This window comes from Ruditapes philippinarum, unplaced genomic scaffold, assembly GCF_026571515.1.
Source record: "Ruditapes philippinarum isolate M1 unplaced genomic scaffold, ASM2657151v2 ctg895_1_1_1_1, whole genome shotgun sequence".
Taxonomy (NCBI): Eukaryota; Metazoa; Mollusca; class Bivalvia; order Venerida; family Veneridae; genus Ruditapes; species Ruditapes philippinarum.
Window position 1 is genome coordinate 62609 of NW_026856197.1, and position 20825 is coordinate 83433.

At 30.5% G+C, this 20825-nt stretch overlaps 1 protein-coding gene across 1 annotated transcript in view; it reads right to left on the minus strand.

Annotated features, from left to right (window-relative positions):
* Positions 1-1635: 1635 nt before the first annotated feature.
* Positions 1636-20825, minus strand: part of LOC132745748 (putative ferric-chelate reductase 1) — a 57765-nt gene continuing 38575 nt past the window's right edge. The window contains exons 17-20 of the mRNA XM_060734718.1: positions 20429-20566; positions 16558-16596; positions 11017-11078; positions 1636-2812 (exon numbers count right to left, since the gene is read on the minus strand). Of these exons, the coding sequence (XP_060590701.1) occupies positions 2696-2812; positions 11017-11078; positions 16558-16596; positions 20429-20566 (356 nt within the window). The 3' untranslated portion in view covers positions 1636-2695. The remainder of the gene's footprint in view (positions 2813-11016; positions 11079-16557; positions 16597-20428; positions 20567-20825) is intronic.

A 20825-nucleotide genomic window follows, 5' to 3' on the forward strand; every position in this document is an offset into this window, starting at 1 on the left:
AGCCGCAATGTTGTGAAAGCTATAAACCCAATAGTTTATTTTTAAACATGGTAACAACAAAACAAATGATGGTTTAACTTTATGCACAAAATATCATGCCACTTCAATTTTCGTTCTAGGAGATATACACATTTAAAATCGGAAAACACTGTAAATTTGTAAAATGTACATATCTCACAATCAGCATTACTAACTCCTCGTATATCAGTGTTTATATTAAAGTTTATATTAAAATTATGCTTGTTCCTGGTCAAATTGGATTCCATTAATGTAATAAAATGAGCATTTACATGCTTTCATTACGCTTGAATCCTTGGACCAAGTCAAATTCAATAATAACAAAAGATTACCTCAGTTCAAAGGTTGTCTTTTTACTTGGCACTGCTCATGATTTTGTACTATACTCCGAGGTTCTAAATACTAAGAAGTTTTGAACAAGACATTTGCACACTTTGTATCATTCCACGATATATCAATTCAACTAATTTCCTGGTTTACAAAGAACAATGATTATACACATAGTTCTATATACTGTTTTCAAGGTTTTCAAGTTTCAACAGATATTACCCATTTGTTGAATTTCTATTGCACCACAACTAAGATTTTGTCTTGTGTCTCTTCAGTTGTTTGTCTAATAATCAACAAACACTATATACAAAAAACTACCATTTAATCTTGAAAAGGTCATTTAATCACAGGTAACAGAAAATGTATACAAATATAAAAACTAAAAAGAAAATCTGATGTAAAACTTTACATTTAAGATAAAAGTTTGAAAGAAAGTGCTTAAAATATGGTTTTATGAATAAAATAGACAAGTCTGGTATAATGTGTAAAAAATTTTTTTGTTTTTCCCTCTTGTGAACAAAAGTACCCAATTAAATTGTAAGTTTTATATGTTTACGCTGAGTTTAAAACAAACTCCTAACCAATGCTACATGTAAAACTTTAGATCTGAGATTTACTCATATCGGATGAACATATCTCTAATTTTTGCAATCTTCCTTATATTTATTTGTATATAAAATGAAAACAATAAACAATATAACTCTATCAAACTATCTATAAAATCTAATTCTAAATAAAAAATAAAAGAGAAATAGTTAACAACATAAGAGGGGATGCCAACATGAGATGGACTTATATGATCTTGTACTTGTATAGCTAGAAACTTAAATTCTCGAAAATCCATGAAAAGAAATCTTAAAATCGTTAAAATTTAAATATAATTGCTTCATTTCTGGAAAACTCAACGTAGATGAAGGTTAATGTCATATATAAACAAATTTATTAAAATACTTGAGCTGTCATAATAGTCAACTAAAATGTAAAATATTTTGCAATCAATCACAAGTTGTGATTTGTATTTAAACCAGAAATTTGTCAGTCATTTATATAGTTTAAACTTACATTTCACATTTTAAGGACACACATCTTTTTTCAATCGAGAACTTACGTTTCCTATTGTTTTCATAATAATGATTAAATTATTTTCAAACAGTCAATAGGAAAAAAGATATAAAATTAATATTCATAACATTTGTTTGTTTCATTTTACGCCTTCTCTCAACAGTATTTCAGTCACATAGGCGGGTAGTTTCTTAACGAGAGTTACACCATATTCATAACATAATTCTATGTGAAAACTTTTTTCAACAACAATTAAACAGTATACACGGACTGTGTAAAATAAGATTTTGAACACATGAATTACACGTCAATTATGTTGATGGATTTATATAGATGTATCGTTGTAGAAGCATGATTAAAATATGTACAATGAAGGATAGAAAAATACCTATTTACAAAACAATACAAATTTCCCATGAACAATTCATTAAAAAAAAGAGTTATTTTAAAGGCTCAAAATTTCTATATCATCCAAATATAGTAAAATGTGATAAAAAAAGTCCATTTAGTCAATCATTCAAATTAATCATTTTCACAAAAAAAATCATTAAATTAAAATCTAATTAATGTCTATGTATTCATTTTAAAAGATATCAAATAAACATTCCTTCTATGTTGGTTAGTCAAAAAATAACAATGATCATTAGTTTATTCAATGTGTTTGTATTTGGTTCATCATGAAGCAAAATATAACATATTCAAGTATCTGGCTTTATTTGCCCTCGCCAACAAAAATATAAGAATATGGGTGAGCATGCTTTATCTTATGACAAACTTAAGAGAAAAGATTATAGATAAAAAAATAATATAGTCATGTAATTTATATCAAGATAGTCCAATGCAAAGTGTACATGCGCAGTGCAGATAATCAGATTCTATAAAATGGTATTTGTTATCTTCTGAATCTAAAACATATCATATAAAAACAGGACAGAGTTGTTTATCTATACTCTGCTTAATTGCACTGCAGCTTTGTGAAAATAAGCCTAATAAACTTAAAACATATCATGAAAATGTAGCAGTTCTTAAAAATACTGCAGGATCTACCAATAAGGACACTTTTGTTGAAAAAATATAAATGTAACAAGAAACAATATAAATGTAACAACAAATTTCATTACAAATTTACTACCATTGTAATGACAATTTATCAACAGTTTAAAAATATTTCTTCACACCTTGTGCTTTTAAAGTCTGAGTAATTTAACAATATTTAACAAAGGAGAGGTTACTTTACAGTCATATAATATCACTATTACATATAATTTGCATCATCACGGTAACTCTACATTTCATCATGCATATCATCTCCCATAGCAACTATAGCAGATGCTGCGATCGCAAAAGCCAACAGTCCAATTACATGTACACTGGGTATAACAATCTTGAATGTTGGCACAGCCTGAAATAAAATTATTTACATCAACATTTTTTTCCAGAAAAATCAAGGAGAATGTTTAGTGTCGTCTGGGCATATCATCTTTTACATCAAAGCAGAGAAAAACGGAACCCTACAGAACGCAGAACAGTAGTACTAGGTATTGCCAGTTATACTGGAAAATGTCGGATCCGGTTGACCATTTAGCTGTAGCAAATAAACATATTTACAAGAGCTATTCTATTCACTATTTTAAGTTTTTAAAAAGGTTTACATGATTTTAGTTGTCCAATCAATTTTAAGGTTAAACTTTGTAACAATTCAACCATTCTATGATTAAATGTTTCCTCCATAACAGCTATTTACCTATAGATAGAAACTTTAAAATTTGAGCCGCGTCATGACAAAACCAACATAATGGGTTTGCAACCAGCATGGATCCAGACCAGCCTGCACCCGTGCAGTCTGATCAGGATCCATGATGTTCGCTTAAAAACCCTATTACAAGTAGAGAAACTGATAGCAAACAGCATGGATCCTGATCAGACTGAGCGGATGCGCAGGCAGGTCTGGATCCATGCTGATCGCAAACCCATTATGTTGGTTTTGTCATGACACGGCTCATATCTTGTTTTACTTTTTCAAGTTATTCTACGAATATGTCACATACCTGGGTCACAATTGCGTTATCTGCTGCTGCGTCTTTCATTTCATAAGCTTCACCTTTAGAACCTGAATGACATAAAAACAATTTTATAATAAAAGATTTGACAATAAAATATATAACCGGTACCGTTGGCCTAGTGGTTAAGGTGTCCGCCTTCGGATCGGGAGGTCGAAGGTTGGCTGGCCCTTTCAGTAGGGGTGACACTATAATGAACAAGACCTTTACCTTATAAATAAAAAGCAATTATCATAGTATTGCAAGCAATCCATAAGTCCCCTACCGGTTAGATCCCCAGCAGCATTCTGAAGGGCCATTGGCCATTCACTAATGTTTCAATTTTTCTCTATTTTAAGTAAATTTGTTGGAAAACTTCTTTAAAAGTGATCACAGGAAACAGTTTTTATGAACAGACAGACAGACGTACTGAAGGACACTCTAAAGTTAATATTTGAAACATCCCTGTAAGCTGTTACCAAAATATAACATTTTTAAAAACAAAATTCTTAAAGAGGGGATCACTCATGAATTAAAGATGCAATTTCATAAAAATGTTCAGCTCTTTTTGACTAATCACAAATATTGTTATATTTGCCATGTTTTTAGCCTATTTGTTGCCAAGGCAACCAATATTTTTTCAAAATAGGAAGAAAAGATAAGATCTTGACATGCATAATATCCAGACTGCCATCTATACCCATATGTCAAGTTTCATAAAAATATTTCCAGTACTTTTTGAGTTATCACTGCATTCAGTTTATGTGTAAAATTTGCCATATTTTCAGTCTATGTGTTGCCATGGCAACCAGAATTTTCAACATAGGAAGAAAAGAAAAAGACGTGCATAATCTCCAGACTGCCATCTACCCATATTACAAGTTTCATAAAAATATTTCTATTACTTTTTGCGTTAACACTGGATCCAGCTTATGTGTAAAATTTGCCATATTTTCAGTCTATGTGTTACCATAGCAACCAGAATTTTCAACATAGGAAGAAAAGAAAAAGACGTGCATAATCTACCCATATTTCAAAATTCATAAAAATATTTCCAGTACTTTTTGCGTTATCACTGGATCCAGTTTATGTGTAAAATTTGCCATATTTTCAGCATATTTGTTGCTATAGCAACCAGAATTTTCAACATAGGAAGAAAAGAAAAAGACGTGCATAATTTCCATACTGCCATCTATCCATATATCAAGTTTCATAAAAATATTTTCAGTACTTTTCAATTTATAGCGGGATCAAGTTTTGTGGACGGACGGACTGACAGACTGACAGACAGACAGACGGACGGACGAAGGGTAAACCTAAAGTCCCCTCCGGTAAACCGGTAGGGGACTAAAAATGTACATAACGTATATAATGTCAAAAATTTAACAGGATATTTGAAAACTCAGTACTTTGATATTCTGAATATCTTAATCTTTAAACTTTACTATTTTTCTAAAATGGATGTTATGATCAAATCAAAGTGGTCATAATCCGTGTCATAATATTATGACAACATCGAGACTGGACATTTTTTGCCTGATATTTTAATATTTTTGCCAGTTACCGTATAGCTGTATTAAGTTATAACTAAATTTTAGTTAATAAAAATAAAGTATAAATACAATATAAAAATTAACGTTTTTAAGTCAGTCATAATAATGGCATAAAATGTAAGATATTGCAATTAAGGTTTTAGGTATATAATAAATATGGCATAAAATATGCAAAATACTGCAATATAGGTTTAAAGTATTATAAATATGGCATAAAATATGAAAGATATTGCAGTTCAAGTTTTTAATATTACAACTATGGCATAAAAATATGCATTATATTGCAAATTAGGTTTAAAGTATTGTAAATATGGCATAAAATATGAAAATTATGGCAATAAAAAGTTTTAAAGATTTAGTTTAAGATAAAGCAGCACCATGCAAGCTTAGATAAAATGGAGCAGTTAAACCTCTAAAAGAGCCCAATGAACATACTTATAACATGTGTATACATTTGTGATAAGGTAAACATTAATTATTAATTTTTTCCTTGAAAAAAATATGGATTGGAAATATTAATGTTTGTTGTCTTGTTATACTACCATCACAACATATTTACAACAAAACCTTTGCATAATATAGAAAAATTCAGGGTGTGCTGAAAAATATTTCACTTCACCAAACATCCCCGCCGTCTGTTATGTACATTTATAAATGTCAAATAAACCTTTACTATACCATCTTAAACATATTTCTTCCGACAATATTATATCGATACACTTGTGTCATAATATATAATTACATCTATATCATTATTACCTATAGGTATTGTAACTTGAACAGTATGTACAGTAAACTTAAAAATAGTTTGTATTTAATCTAATAATAGGTGGTTTTGTTAAAATCTTTCCCATTCTAAATGGTAAACCTTCTCAGTCCTCATTGTTGTGACAAATCCTAGGATTCAAATGATCAATACTGATCATCAGATCTCATGAGAAAGACTGAGGTCAATGTTATCCTTCACAAAAGTACCAATGTCACAAACTATGTCTGTCACAAAAAGCTAAGTCTCATGATGATGAATTTACATTAGATCGACTAAATACCCTGTACATACATTTTCAAATTTTTCATGTGACCTTAACCTTAGCAACAGGAACCCGAATTTTGCATGCAACATTCCAATTCACAATAGTAAACATTTGTACCAGGATATATTAAAATCCTTCAATGAATGTAGACGTTTTGCTCTAGACAAGCATTTTTTCTGACCTCCAAGTGTGATTGGCTTTTGACCTACAGACCTTGCTTATGTGTGCTACACTACATCGCATATCAAATATGTATTAGGTTATACTTAAACCAAGGCATGCATAAAGAAGATATGCTTCATATTATCATATCTGGTACTCTTGTTTATATTACCCTGGATTATGCTAGAAACATTCGATCAGTCTCATGATTGTGAATATTTCCAAACTTGCTATCCAAACTATACGATTGTCTGTACACGTATTTTCATATTACCATCTGACCTATGACCTTGACCTTTGCCAAAGGGACTTAACTGTTACAATCAACACACAGCCTCATTAAATTTGGTATGTATAAACATTATATAGGCATTCCTAAATGCATGTAGATGTTTTGCTATGACAAAGTTTTCCTCTGACTTCTATGTTGGACCTTCGAGGCCTGGTTCATGAAAACAACACTACATCACCTGGGGATGAACATTTGTATTTCAAAAACATGCAATTCTTAAATCGCTCCATAGTCTATGATAGAAGATATGCTTTGAACAATATTTATCATTGCCCATATGCCAACATTGATTTCCTATAATATGATTTTATAACTAGATGAAGGTCCAATTCAATGTAAGCTGTAAAACTTTTTTTGACAATGATTGAGGCGAATGTTAGTTTTGAAAATTCAAAAAAATAGAGAAAAACAAGCACATCACGGCAAACCTGAAATTGTTGAAGAGTCGGTTTGATGGACGGTACTTGAAAATGCAACTGTCGGTGCCCCCTAGCACCGGCTTAAGCAGAGTTAAACATTCAGACACGAAATGGTGAAATTTTAATTTAGAAACATCCGAGATGTATTCATATGGCAGTTTTCATGGAACCTTCAATGTAAAACAGTAGTGCCATTCCATGAAAAGAGGTGAATGGCCCCTAAGTAAAAGAATGCGTGTGCCCAAAACGAGAAAAACAATGGGCGGAACTAAATAAAATTGAATTTTGAAAGGGGATTTCAAGAATGTTAGCTATAAAAAGCTTGAAAATGTAAATGTTAACTATTAGATTCGCGAAAGACTGAGGTTAATGTTAGTTTTCAGAGCTGAAGCAGTTGGGATTCAATGGTAGCTGAATACTAGCTGTAAAAAATTCAGTTTGACTGAGGTCGATTTTTGCTATAGGAACTCAAGAAAGATACGGTGAATATTAGTTGTAGGAAATTAAGGAAAACTAAAGACAGATTGAGGTAAATGTTAGTTATATGAACTTTAGAAAAACTGAGGCCAATGTTAAAGGAATTCACAAGGAGAATCCAAAAGGTTCGTAGAACACGAGTTTTAACTTACAGATTGGAAGGTGGTTTCAACATTATATTTTAAACTGGTAGGTTCGAATCATATTTCAGCGATTTCTTTTTTCTTCTTAATTTTATGTAAGGGGTTTCTAGGGGGCGTGAGGGATGTTGCACTTATTCATTATCCCTCATGTACAGACTCAATCAAACCGAGTATGCAATTCTTATGCTATTTTGTTGTGATTAATGCTTCCGATGCCAGAATTCTGTATTGCAAGTGAAAAAAGCCCGTTTTCAGCGACATCGTAACAATAGAAAGTGGTGGTTTAACTTTATGTACAAATAGCATGGCATCCAGGAGATATACACATTTAAAATTGGAATGACTTGAATTTGTAAAGTGTACATATCTCACCATCAGCATTATACTCGTACATTAAAGTTAGTATTAAAATCATGCTTATGCCTGGTCAAACTGGATTCCATTTATTTGATAATTTGAGCATTAAGATGCTTTTATTATACTTGAATCCTTAGACTGAATAAAATTCTTCTATTATATTGAAATGAATGATTAAATTACACTAAATAATGTCAAAATAATGTCCTAGTGTCCTTATATTTTGAAAAGGTTGTCTTTCTACCTGGCACTGCGGATGATTTTGTTTTGTAGCACAATAATACTATGAGGTTCTTAATACTAAGAAGCTTTAGTCAAAACGTTTGCACACTTTGTATCATTCAACCATATATATCAATTCAACTTATTTGCTTGTTTACAAAGAACAATTATTATACACATAGTTCTATATTTGTCCACTGTTTTCAAGGTTTTCAAATTTCAATAGATCTCACCTTTTTGTTGAATTCCTATGCACCGCAATTAAGTTTTTGTCTTGTGTCTCTTCTGTTGTTTGTCTAATAATCAACAAACACTATATACAAAAAAACTACCATTTAATCTTGAAAAGGTCATTTAATCACAGGTAACAGAAAATGTATACAAATATAAAAACTAAAAAAAAAAACTGATGTAAAACTTTACATTTAAGATAAAAGTTTGAAAGAAAGTGCTTAAAATATGGTTTTATGAATAAAATAGACAAGTCTGGTATAATGAGTAAAACAATTCAATGTATCAAAAACAAAGCTTTAACCTAATTTTTGTTTTTCCCTCTTGTGAACAAAAGTTCACAATTAAATTGTAAGTGTTATATATTAATACACAAATGTACTTAGATTTAAACCAACTCCTAATCAATGCTACATCTAAGATTTACTCATATTAGATAAACATATCTCTAATTTTTGCAATCTTCCTTATATTTATTTGTATATAAAATGAAAACAATAAACAATATAACTCTATCAAACTATCTATAAAATCTAATTCTAAATAAAGAGAAATAGTTAACAATGTAAGAGCTCGCAAACATGAGATGGACTTATATGATCTTGTACTTGTATAGCTAGAAACTTAAATTCTGGAAAATCAATGAAAAAATCTTAAAATCGTTAAAATTTAAATATAGTTGCTTCAATTCTGTAAAACTCAACGGATATAAAGGTTAATATCATATATAAACAAATTGAGCTGTTATAACAGTCAACTAAAAGATAAAATATTTTGCAATCAATCACAAGTTGTGATTTGTATTTTAACCAGAAATTTGTCAGTCATTTATATAGTTTAAACTTACATGCCACATTTTAAGGACACACATCTTTTTCCAATCGAGAACGTTTCCTATTGTTTTCATAATAATGATTAAATTTTTTTCAAAAAGTCAATAGGAAAACTAATATAGAATTAATATTCATAACATTTGTTTGTTTGTTCATTTTACGCCATCTCTCAACAGTATTTCAGTCACATAGGCGGGTAGTTTCTTAACCATCGTTCCTGGAGAGTTACACCATATTCATAACATAATTCTATGTGAAAACTTTTTTCAACAACAATTAAACAGTATACACGGACTGTGTAAAATAAGATTTTGAACACATGAATTACACGTCAATTATGTCGATGGATTTATATAGATGTATCGTTGTAGAAGCATGATTAAAATATGTACAATGAAGGATAGAAAAATACCTATTTACAAAACAATACAAATTTCTCATGAACAATTCATTAAAAAAAGAGTTATTTTAAAGGCTCAAAATTACTATATCATCCAAATATAGTAAAATGTGATAAAAAAAGTCCATTTAGTCAATCATTCAAATTAATCATTTTCACAAAAAAATATTCATTAAATTAAAATCTAATTAATGTCTATGTATTCATTTTAAAATATATTAAATATAAACATTCCTTCTATGTTGGTTAGTCAAAAAATAACAATGATCATAAGTTTATTCAATGTGTTTGTATTTGGTTTATCATGAAGCAAAATATAACATATTCAAGTATCTCGCTTTATTTGCCCTCGCCAACAAAAATATAAGAATATGGGTGAGCATGCTTTATCTTATGACAAACTTAAGAGAAAAGATCTCAGATAAAAAAAATATAGTCAACTAATTTGTATCAAGTAAGTCCAATGCAAAGTGTAAATGCCTAGTGCAGATCATTAGATTCTATAAAATGGTATTTGTTAACACATTTTCATCTTCTGAATCTAAAACATATCATATAAAATCAGGACAGAGTTTTTTGTCTATACTCTGCTTAATTGCACTGCAGCTTTGTGAAAATAAGCCTAATAAACTTAAAACATATCATGAAAATTTAGCAGTTCTTAAAAATACTGCAGGATCTACCAATAAGGACACTTTTGTTGAAAAAATATAAATGTAACATGAAACAATATATTAATGTAACAATAAATTTCATTACAAATTTACTACCATTGTAATGACAATTTATCAACAGTTTAAAAATGTTTCTTCACACCGTGTGCTTTTAAAGTCTGAGTAATTTAACAATTTTTAACAAAGGAGAGGTTACTTTACAGTCATATAATATCACTATTACAAATAGTTTGCACCATCACGGTAACTCTACATTTCATCATGCATATCATCTCCCATAGCAACTATAGCAGATGCTGCGATCGCAAAAGCCAACAGTCCAATTACATGTACACAGAGTATAACAATCTTGAATTTTGGCACAGCCTGAAATGAAATGATTTATATAAATATTTTTTTTCCAGAAAAATCAAGGAGAAGAATGATTAGTGTTGTCTGGGCATATCATCTTTTACATCAAAGCAGAGAAAAACGGAACCCAAACAGAACGTAGAACAGTGGTACTAGGTAATGCCAGTTATACTGGAAAATGTCAGATCAGGTTGACCATTAAGCTATAGCAAATAAACATATTTACAAGAGCTATTCTATTAACTATTTTAAGTTTTATAAAAAGGTTTACATGCTTTAGGTTGTCCAATCAATTTTAGGGTAAACCTTTGCAACAATTCAACCATTCTTTGATTAAATGTTTCCTCCATAACAGCTATTTACCTATAGTTATAAACTTGTTTTACATTTTCAAGTAATTCTACGATTTTTTCACATACCTGGGTCACAGGTGCGTTATCTGCTGCTGCGTCTTTCATTTCATATGCTTCACCTTTAGAACCTGAATGACATAAAACAATTTTATGATAAAAGATTTGATAATAAGTTATATAAATACAAATGTAAATAATGTATATAATGTCGAAAATCTAACAGGATATTTAGAACTCAGTACTTTGATATTCTGAATATCTTAATCTTTAAATGTTTACCGTTTTTCTATAATGAATGTAAATTGATTAAATCAAAGTGGTCATAATTCATGGGGTCTTAAAATGAAATAATTAACAGCTGAAAAACATTAAAACAAGCGCAATGCTGATGCCTTTCTATGTCTTTCTCATGGTTAACAAAATTATATTTCTATACTGGTCGGGGACCATCAACCGGACACTTTTTGAACATTTTTCTGTACAGATTTCATAATTTTTAACCTAGAGACCAAAAAAATTGACAAGGTTCAGCTAGGTTCTTCTCCTAACTAACAAACTAGTTTGTTTATTTCTGATTGTATTGACACTTATATCTGAGGCTCGACAAGGAGGTATCAAAATTACCTCAATTGTCTACACTACAGTACCATGTGTCCGGACATTTATGTACATGACGTGATTTAATTCAGATAAAAGCTTGGGTGTTTTGATTTTTAATTTTTAACATGATAGACAATATTTCAGCAACAAATGCTGAAGTTTTGGAAATTCTATTGTTTACTCTGCAAATGATTATAGCTGGTATATGAGGTCAAGCATTGTTTTCTTGACCCCCAAATTTCAACGTCAACATTCTTGAAATAGCCATTAAAATATTACCATTTACGGTGGTTGAAATAAATTTATTTATTTATTTTTAGAAGAAACATGCATTTATTGTTGATAAAAAAGTGACTGACAACCACTGAACAAAGAAAATACTAAATTAAGCATTTTCAGGGCCGTCCGGGTTTGGTGGTTGTCCGGTTTTGGTGGTCCCCAACCAGTAATATTATGAGACTGGACATTTATTTCCTGATATTTTAATATTTTTGCCAGTTACTGTATAGCTGTATTAGTTAATAACAAAGAAAGTATAAATACAATATAAAAATTATCATTTTTAAATAAATAATAAATAAAGGCATAAAAATGTAAGATATTGCAAATAATGTTTTAGGTTTATAATAAATATGGCATAAAATCATGCAAGATATTGCAAATAAGGTTTTAAGTATTATAAATAATGATGGCATAAAATTTGAAAGCTTATAATTGCAGTTCAGGTTTTAAATATTATAACTCTAATGGCATAAAATATGCAAGATATTGCAAATAAGGTTTAAAGTATTATAAAATTTGGCATAAAATATGAAAAAATATGGCAATAAAAAGTTTCAAAGATTTAGTTTAAGATTAAGCAGCACCATGCAAGCTTGGACAAGATGGAGCAGTCCCTCTAAAAGAGCCTAATAAACATACTTATAACATGTGTATATATTTGCGATAAGGTAAAACCATTAATTGTTAAAATGTATTTTTCTTTGAATAAAAGGAGTGGAAAAATTATTACAATATTTGTTGTCCTGTTATACTACAATTACAACATATTTATAACAAAACCTTTACATAATATAAAAAAATTCAGGTTGTGCTGAAAAATATATCACTTCACCAAATGTCCCGTCTTCTGTAATATGTACATTTATAAATGTCAAATAAACCTTTACCATACCATCTAAAACATATGTCTTCCAACAATATTATATCGATACACTTGTGTCAAAATCTATAATTATACATCTATACTATTATTACATATAGGTATTGTAACTTGAATAGTATGTACAGTAAACTCAAAATTAGTTTGTATTTAATCTAATTATACATGTAGGTGGTTTTATTATAACTATTCCCGTTGTTAATGGTAAATCTTCCCTGTCCTCATTGTTGTGTCCTAGGGTTCAAAACGACCAATACTGACCATCAGATCTCAACAGAAAGACTGAGGTCAATGTTAGCTTTGACAAGAGTACCATTGTCACAAACTATGTCTGTCACAAAAAGCTAAATCTCATGATGGTGAATTTACATTAGATCCCTGAATCCTTGATGAGTAAATACCCCGTACATACATTTTCAAATGTTTCATCTAAACTTGGAACTCTGCATGTGACCTTGTCCTTAGCAAGAAAGACCTGAGTTTTGCATGCAACATTCCACTTCACAATAGTAAACATTTGTACCAAGATATATTAAAATCCTTCAATGAATGTAGACGTTTTGCTCTGGACAACCTCAAAGTGTGACTGGCTTATGTGTGCTACATTACATTGATATAAAATATGAATAAGGTAATACTTAAATTCAGGTATGCATAAAGAAGATATGCTTCAGACAAAATTTGAAAATGTATCATATCTCGTGCTTTTGTGTATATTACCTTGGATTATGCTAGTAACATTCGATCAGTCTCATGATTGTGAATATTTCCGAGCCGACTACCCAAAACTATAAGCCGTACATGTATTATCATATTATCTGGCCTATGACCTTGACCTTTGCCAAAGGGACTTTGCTTTTACGATCAACACAAAGTCTCATTAAAGTAAGCATGTATGAACATTATATTGGCATTCCTAAATGCATGTAGAAGTTTTGCTATGACCCAGTTTTCCTCTGACCTCTATGTTCGACCTTCAATCTAAAGGCCTGGATCATGAAAACAACACTACATCTCATGGTGTTGAACATTTGTATTTCAAATACATGAAATTCTTAAATCGCTCCATAGAAGATATGCTCTGGACAATATTTGTCATTGCCCATATATGCCAACATTGGGTTCCTATATGTTTTTATAACTAGTTGAAAATAGATTTAAATGTAAGCTGTAAAACTTCGACAATGATTGAGGCCAATGTTAGTTTTGAAAATTAAAAAAATAGAAAAAAAAATAGAGAAAAACAGAATCCTTAAAGAATCCAAACATGGCAAAACTGAACATATTGAAGGCTCGGTTGATTGAGCCTGTTCATGGACGGTGACTGGAAAGTGCAAGTAACTGTCAACGCCCAGTAGCATGGGCTTAAGCAGAATTCAACATTCAAACACGGTAATGGTGAAATTTTGAATTTAGAAACATCCGCAGATGTATTCATACGGCGGTTTTCACAGTAGTGCGATTCCATGAAAAGCGGCGTATGGTCCCAAAGTAAAAGAATGCGTGTGCCCTAAACGAGAAAACAATGGATAGAACTAAATAAAATGGAATTTTGAAAAGGGATCTCAAGAAAGAGGTCAATGTTAGCTATAAAAAGTTTGAAAATGTAAATCTTAAATATTAGATTCAAGAAAGACTGAGGTTATTGTTAGTTATAGCTGAAGCAATTTGGGTTTAATGGTAGCTGAAAACTATAGCTGGAAAAATTAAAGTTAGACTCAGGTCAATAATTGCTATGGGACTTCAAGAAATGTTAAGGTGAATTATTGTTGTAGGAAGTAAAGGAAAACTTAAGACAGATTAAGGTAAATGTTAGTTATATGAACTTGAGAAAGACTGAGGCCACTGTTAGCTATTGGAATTCACAAGGATTGTCCAAAATGTTGGGGTTTTAACTTACAGATTGGAAGGTGGTTTTAACATTATTTTTTAATAATTTTCTTATTAATTTTTTTTACTTCAATGCAATTGGCCCATTTTTCTTTTAAAAGAACTTTACTTTTGAGATTAAAATTGTCTGTTTGATTTCCAAAAGCAGCCTTAGCTCATAATTGTCCCGAAATCTTTTTCTACTTCAAATTTCATAAACAGATAAAAATCCTTTCTGGTTTCAAGACGAGTGTGGAAGTATCCTGAATTTTTGCATTGAACACTTGTTGAAGCTCTTGACTCTAACTTAATTTGCATGTTTAACCCACCTGGTAGATACCAGTACTTTTCACATGCCTAAATGTCCATGAATTATAGTGTAAGCACTTCCATTAGAAATTCCACATTTAGAAGCAAGTTTGGCAATTTTTGCCATGCTTTTACTCAAATTGGGATAAGAGTTGCACAAACAATAAATTTTCAATATAATTCTGAGTTATAATATAATATGATATTTCTAGAAGATCATTTGCAGATCTTCTATTTTAATTCTATTTTAAGAGTTTTACTTGATCTATGTTTAATATTAACCTCAGTGGAGTTCTTTCAAGAAAGACTGGGGTAAAAGTTAGTGAAAGATTTAGGTCAATGTAACTTATAGAAGTTAATGAAAGACTGGGGAGAATGTTAGATAAAAAAAACTTTAGAAAGACTGAGTTCAATGTAAGTAATGGGAAATAAAGATAGATATCATAAAAGCCTGAGAATCTTTCTTATCCATGTGTCATACATGCAAACAAAATCACATTTAGTAATTACTATTAGCAGAAAAGAGAAAATAAATATGATTTTAAGCCAAAATGAGGGAATAAGTGACCAATTTGAACTTCATTACTGAACAATATCTCTATTCCGTCTCTGACTCACTAAGTATTTGCCTTTCGACTTTACGTGATTTTAAACTATTTGGCGGGACTTATAATGGCCAAAGTGCACTGTATGATTATAAATTTGATTAAAATGACATATCAGCTAGAAAGTTCATATTTTATATTTAAATAATATTTTTTGATGGTCAAAAATTAAAACAATAAAGGTTACTAAGACAAACATGGTGAAACTGAAATGTTTCAGGCTTGTTTTGATTAAACATGTCCATGTACGGCAGTAGCAAGTCCACACCCTCGCACCCAGCAACAGTTTATGCACACTTTAATATTTAAACATGGAACAGGTGTTAAATTAGGCACATTGAATCTGGAACAAGTGAGACAAACTAACTTTTATTTATAATTCTTTGGTGAGAGCCTCTTTTTATTCCCTCATAAAGTAATTATTTGAAAGCCAACCCTTCATGCACCGAGCCAAATCTTGAAAGACATTCATGATTATATGTCAATATTAACACAATTGCTGATACCATTTCACCATATGAATTTTTTTTTCTTTTCATATTTTGAAATAATTTAAAATAGATATACAACATTGGAAACAATTTATTTTTCTTTTGCCAATACAAAACCCATGAAGAGCTATTTTTCTGTAAATGTACAAGAACGATCTGGACAACATCAATGGCGAAAATAATCAGCACTTATGTCGCTTCTAAACATCAGTGTTTTATCTGCATATGGTCAGGTTGCTAGGCAACAAAATTTACCTAACAAAGAACTTTTTTAAATGAAACAAAATAATTGTTTGTATGTCATTTATGTCATTTCACAATATTAGTTATTCTTATTAAATAACATTTAACGACCTATATACATTTGTATTTCAAACTGCAGTCACTTCAATTGTTTTAATTTTTTTTTTTTATTTATGCCACAATCATTAGGATGGACCAACTTTGCAAACTTGCAAACACTGGTGTTAAGGTCAAGCAAAGTTAGAGATTCAAACATGTAACTAGACTATCTATTTTGAAGTGTATAGAATAGTTTCATGTTGCAATGTATAAAATACAACATAATTACTGTTGTAGCCAAGAATAGGAGAGGTTCCCTCATCATGCCCTAGGATGGAGTATAAGTGGAGGAAACATGTTAATAAGTAACACTCGAATAGAAGACTGATAGTAAATCACTATATATTAACTACATGTATTTTAAGTGACAATATGCCCATCCAAGAGTAAAAGGTTGGTATACAGGTAAAAGGGTACAGGTTATTTAAAGTAACTTTGCCATGATGTTTTCAATTTTATATTTTTGTTTCACATGTCTAATCAATTACCCATGTGACTCGAGAAAAATTCTTTAAATATCATTCAGAATGTAACAATAATATTCAAATTATGAAAAGAGTAAAATGGGCAGTCTTTTTATATTTTAGGAGTTTTTATATTTTAACCTAAACATTACTTATTATCAATTTTGGTGAATGATCATAATGATAGTTATTCTGAAGATCAACATGACAGCAAATATAAATGAGCATATTATGTCACTTTAATTTTAAATATGAAATGATTTGTTCATGAAAATAGGTCAACATGAAGTTTTCTAATGAATGGCCTAGATATAAAATGTTAACTAATCTATAATTTCTCATTTGAACTTAATATAATCTTATTTCTTTTAATAGTCATGGAATTTTATGACAATAATGTCTTAAATAAGTGTCTGGTAAATACAAATTTGTGATGGAAAATATTAAAATGTACTTTAATTTCAATTGAAACAAAGGAAAAAATAAGTGATATTTTTATGATGCCTGAATTTGATTGCTTATCAAATACTAACTAATTAAACTCTTTTCCTGACTTGATCGTCAATTTTATCAACAACTTATTTCAAAATAGCAAATTTTAAATACTATTTAATTCACATTAGTTTTACTTAAAATAAGCAGCTTCTAATACTATTAATAAAAGTTATGTAAAAATAAAGGCCCCCTGAAGTATATTATAAATGTTTATTAATGGACTTTGATAAGTATTGTTTATTTTCTTAAAAAGATAATTTTAATACAAATACAGATATCGGTAAGACTAAAAAAGCCATGTATAGGAACGTGGAAAATTCTATATATTTGATAACCTACCATGCATTTGATACACTAGTATCAGAGACATTACATCGGATTATATGTCTCTGCTAGTATGTAATAAATCTATCAAAGCGTAATGATAATTTGGTACATGTCACCGTTTTTCTGTTGTTTGAAAAATAGTGTCATTATGACCCAAAGCTACAGTAATTTGTATCACCATGACACTGTAATCAAAACATAAATAGAGGAAAAATGAAATAAAGGATTTTGAATGTAGATTGAATACAAAATTAATTGAATTAGTTGAATAAAATATTATTTCATTCAAACAAATGCAATAAATGTAGTATTGAATCTACACAAAAGTAATATTCTGTTTATCACATAAATAAAATAAGAATGGTTTAGAGTTACGCTTTGTTTGTTTATAATGCAACTGACGTCACATCACAGTGTTATTACAGTAGTGTAATATTGTATTTATTAAATGGGTTTATTACACTCCTGCACCGTGGTGTATGTGATAAACTGTATTCTATAAGCTAGTTACGATGTAATACTTTAAAATGACAAAGTACAACAATTGGTACTATATATTACACTTGTTTTACAAAATAAAAACTAGAACTATCACTAAATGTGATTAATACCCCCACAAATCTGCTTCGGAAATGAGGATGTTACTAGTAACAGAATACCTTGTAATAGAATTGAAACATAGAGTTATGGTTGTGGGCAATTAAAGATAATTGTGGTTCATGTATGTTGCATTTCCTTTCAATGTGGTTGGCCATTGATGAAGTTTAATTGAATTACTCTGTAATAAGTCCAGAAAGACAAAGAAAAAGAACAAAGGGCAAAAACTCTATAAATACTGAAGATAGAGTTATAGTTCTTGTGCACTGCACTTCCTCTTATTGTGCTTGACCATTGAAGTTGTTTTGAATTCCAACCAGTACGTTTTAAGTTATGGTCTGGACAAGGAAAAGTATCAAAGGGCAGTAACTCTGTATTTTGTCAAAATGGAGTTATGGCTCTTGTGCACTGCACTTCCTTTTAATGTCCTTGACAACTGTATGAAGTTGTACTGAATTCCAAACAGTAGTTTTCAAGTTATGCTCTGGACAAGGAAAAGTAACAAAGGGCAATAACTCTGTAATTAGTCAAGATGGAGTTATGGTTCTTGTGCACTGCACTTCCCCTTATTGTGCTTGACCATTGTATGAAGTTGTTTTGAATTCCAACCAGTAGTTTTCAAGTCATGCTCTGGACAAGGAAAAGTAACAAAGGGCAGTAACTCTGTAATTAGTCAAGATGGAGTTATGGTTCTTATGCACTGCACTTCCTCTCAATGTGCTTGACCATTGTATGAAGTTATAATGAATTCCAACAATAAGTCTTCAAGTTATGGTCCGGACAAAAGAAAGCAATCGCAAAGTAACAAAGGGCAATAACTCTGTAATTACTTTAGATAGAGTTATGGTTCTTGTGCACTGCACTTCCCCTTATTGTGTTTGACAATTGTATGAAGTTGTTTTGAATTCCAACCAGTAGTTTTCAAGTTATGCCACGGACAAGGAAAAGTAACAAAGGGCAATAACTCTGTAATTAGTCAAGATAGAGTTATGTTTCTTACGCACTGCACTTCCTCTCAATGTGCTTGACCATTGTATGTAGTTATATTGAATTCCAATCATTAGTCTTCAAGTTATGCTCCGGACAAGGAAAATGCAAAGGACAAAAAAAAAAGCAAATGGAAAAGCAACAAAGGGCAATAACTCTGTAATTACTTTAGATAGAGTTATGGTTCTTGTGCACTGCACTTCCCCTTATTGTGTTTGACAATTGTATGAAGTTGTTTTGAATTCCAACCAGTAGTTTTCAAGTTATGCCCCGGACAAGGAAAAGTAACAAAGGGCAATAACTCTGTAATTAGGAAAGATAGAGTTATGGTTCTTATGCACTGCACTTCCTCTCAATGTGCTTGACCATTGTATGTAGTTATATTGAATTCCAACCATTAGTTTTCAAGTTATGCTCCGGACAAGGAAAATGCAACGGACGTCTGGACCGACCGACCGACCGACCGCCCGACCGACCAACCGACCGACCGACCGACCACCGGGTGACTCCTATATACCCCCCCAAACTTTTTTTTTCGGGGGTATAATAACTGACTGAATTTGCATGCTTTAAGATACCTTCATTTGATTGGATATCAACTTTGTCAGGTGACTTCGTAATTGAATGTACTGATAGAAATAAAATTCCAGCTACTTTACACAGGTACAAAAATGATCAGGGCAATAATATACATTGTATAAACATAACTAAACAAAATCATATAAACTATATCAAAAAGTTGGTGAAAAAAATGTTTCATGAAAAAAGATAACACACAACTTAACTTTATCTTAAAACTGAGTTATAAAAGCATTAGATCTACGGAGTTATTAACTTTTCTAAAAAGATTTTCACATACAATGTATATTAGATTAATAATAAAAAATAATGATTACATAAATTCTGATTCAAATTATCAGATTCAAGTAATGAATGAAATAAAAATTGGACTTATTGAAATTTCAAAATGTATATAATATTGAATATCCGAAAGGCATAAATTTACATAATTGTATAAGTTTTAGAAAGAAGTGAATTCATATCACTATCATTACTTGACCATCAATTTTATTTTGAACTATTTACACCTACAACAGAAGTAAATGAAATAAACTTTAATAACTAAAGAGTGGAGTTATATGTAACTAGCAAGTTAAATACAATTAAATACATGGTTATCAATTAGAACAGGAAATACTACTTAGTTCTATGTTACTATGACAATCTTACCTTTTTTATGTTGACAGTCATAAATGTATGAGGTCAACTCAATGAGACCAATCCACCCAAGAGCTACCCAAATCACTATTTTAGCACTGAACGGTACCTCTATTGCTGGCTGATCAAAACCAGCAAAAATATTCACAACTGCAAAAAAAATTATCATCAATTTAAGACACATCTTAAATTATAGTTTACCATTTATGCTATACATTCATTTTTGCGAAGTAATAGAGGGTTATTTATAATGCACCTATTTTCATATGTTAAAGTCTGCTGAAGCAGGAGGACACATATGATGTCAGAGTCCACAGAACAAGGGATCAGGAAGTCTGAGGGCTTATGCAGATATTGATGAAGGGCAAAAGGTGCATTAGCGCTATTCTTCTCATTTGACAATACCTTG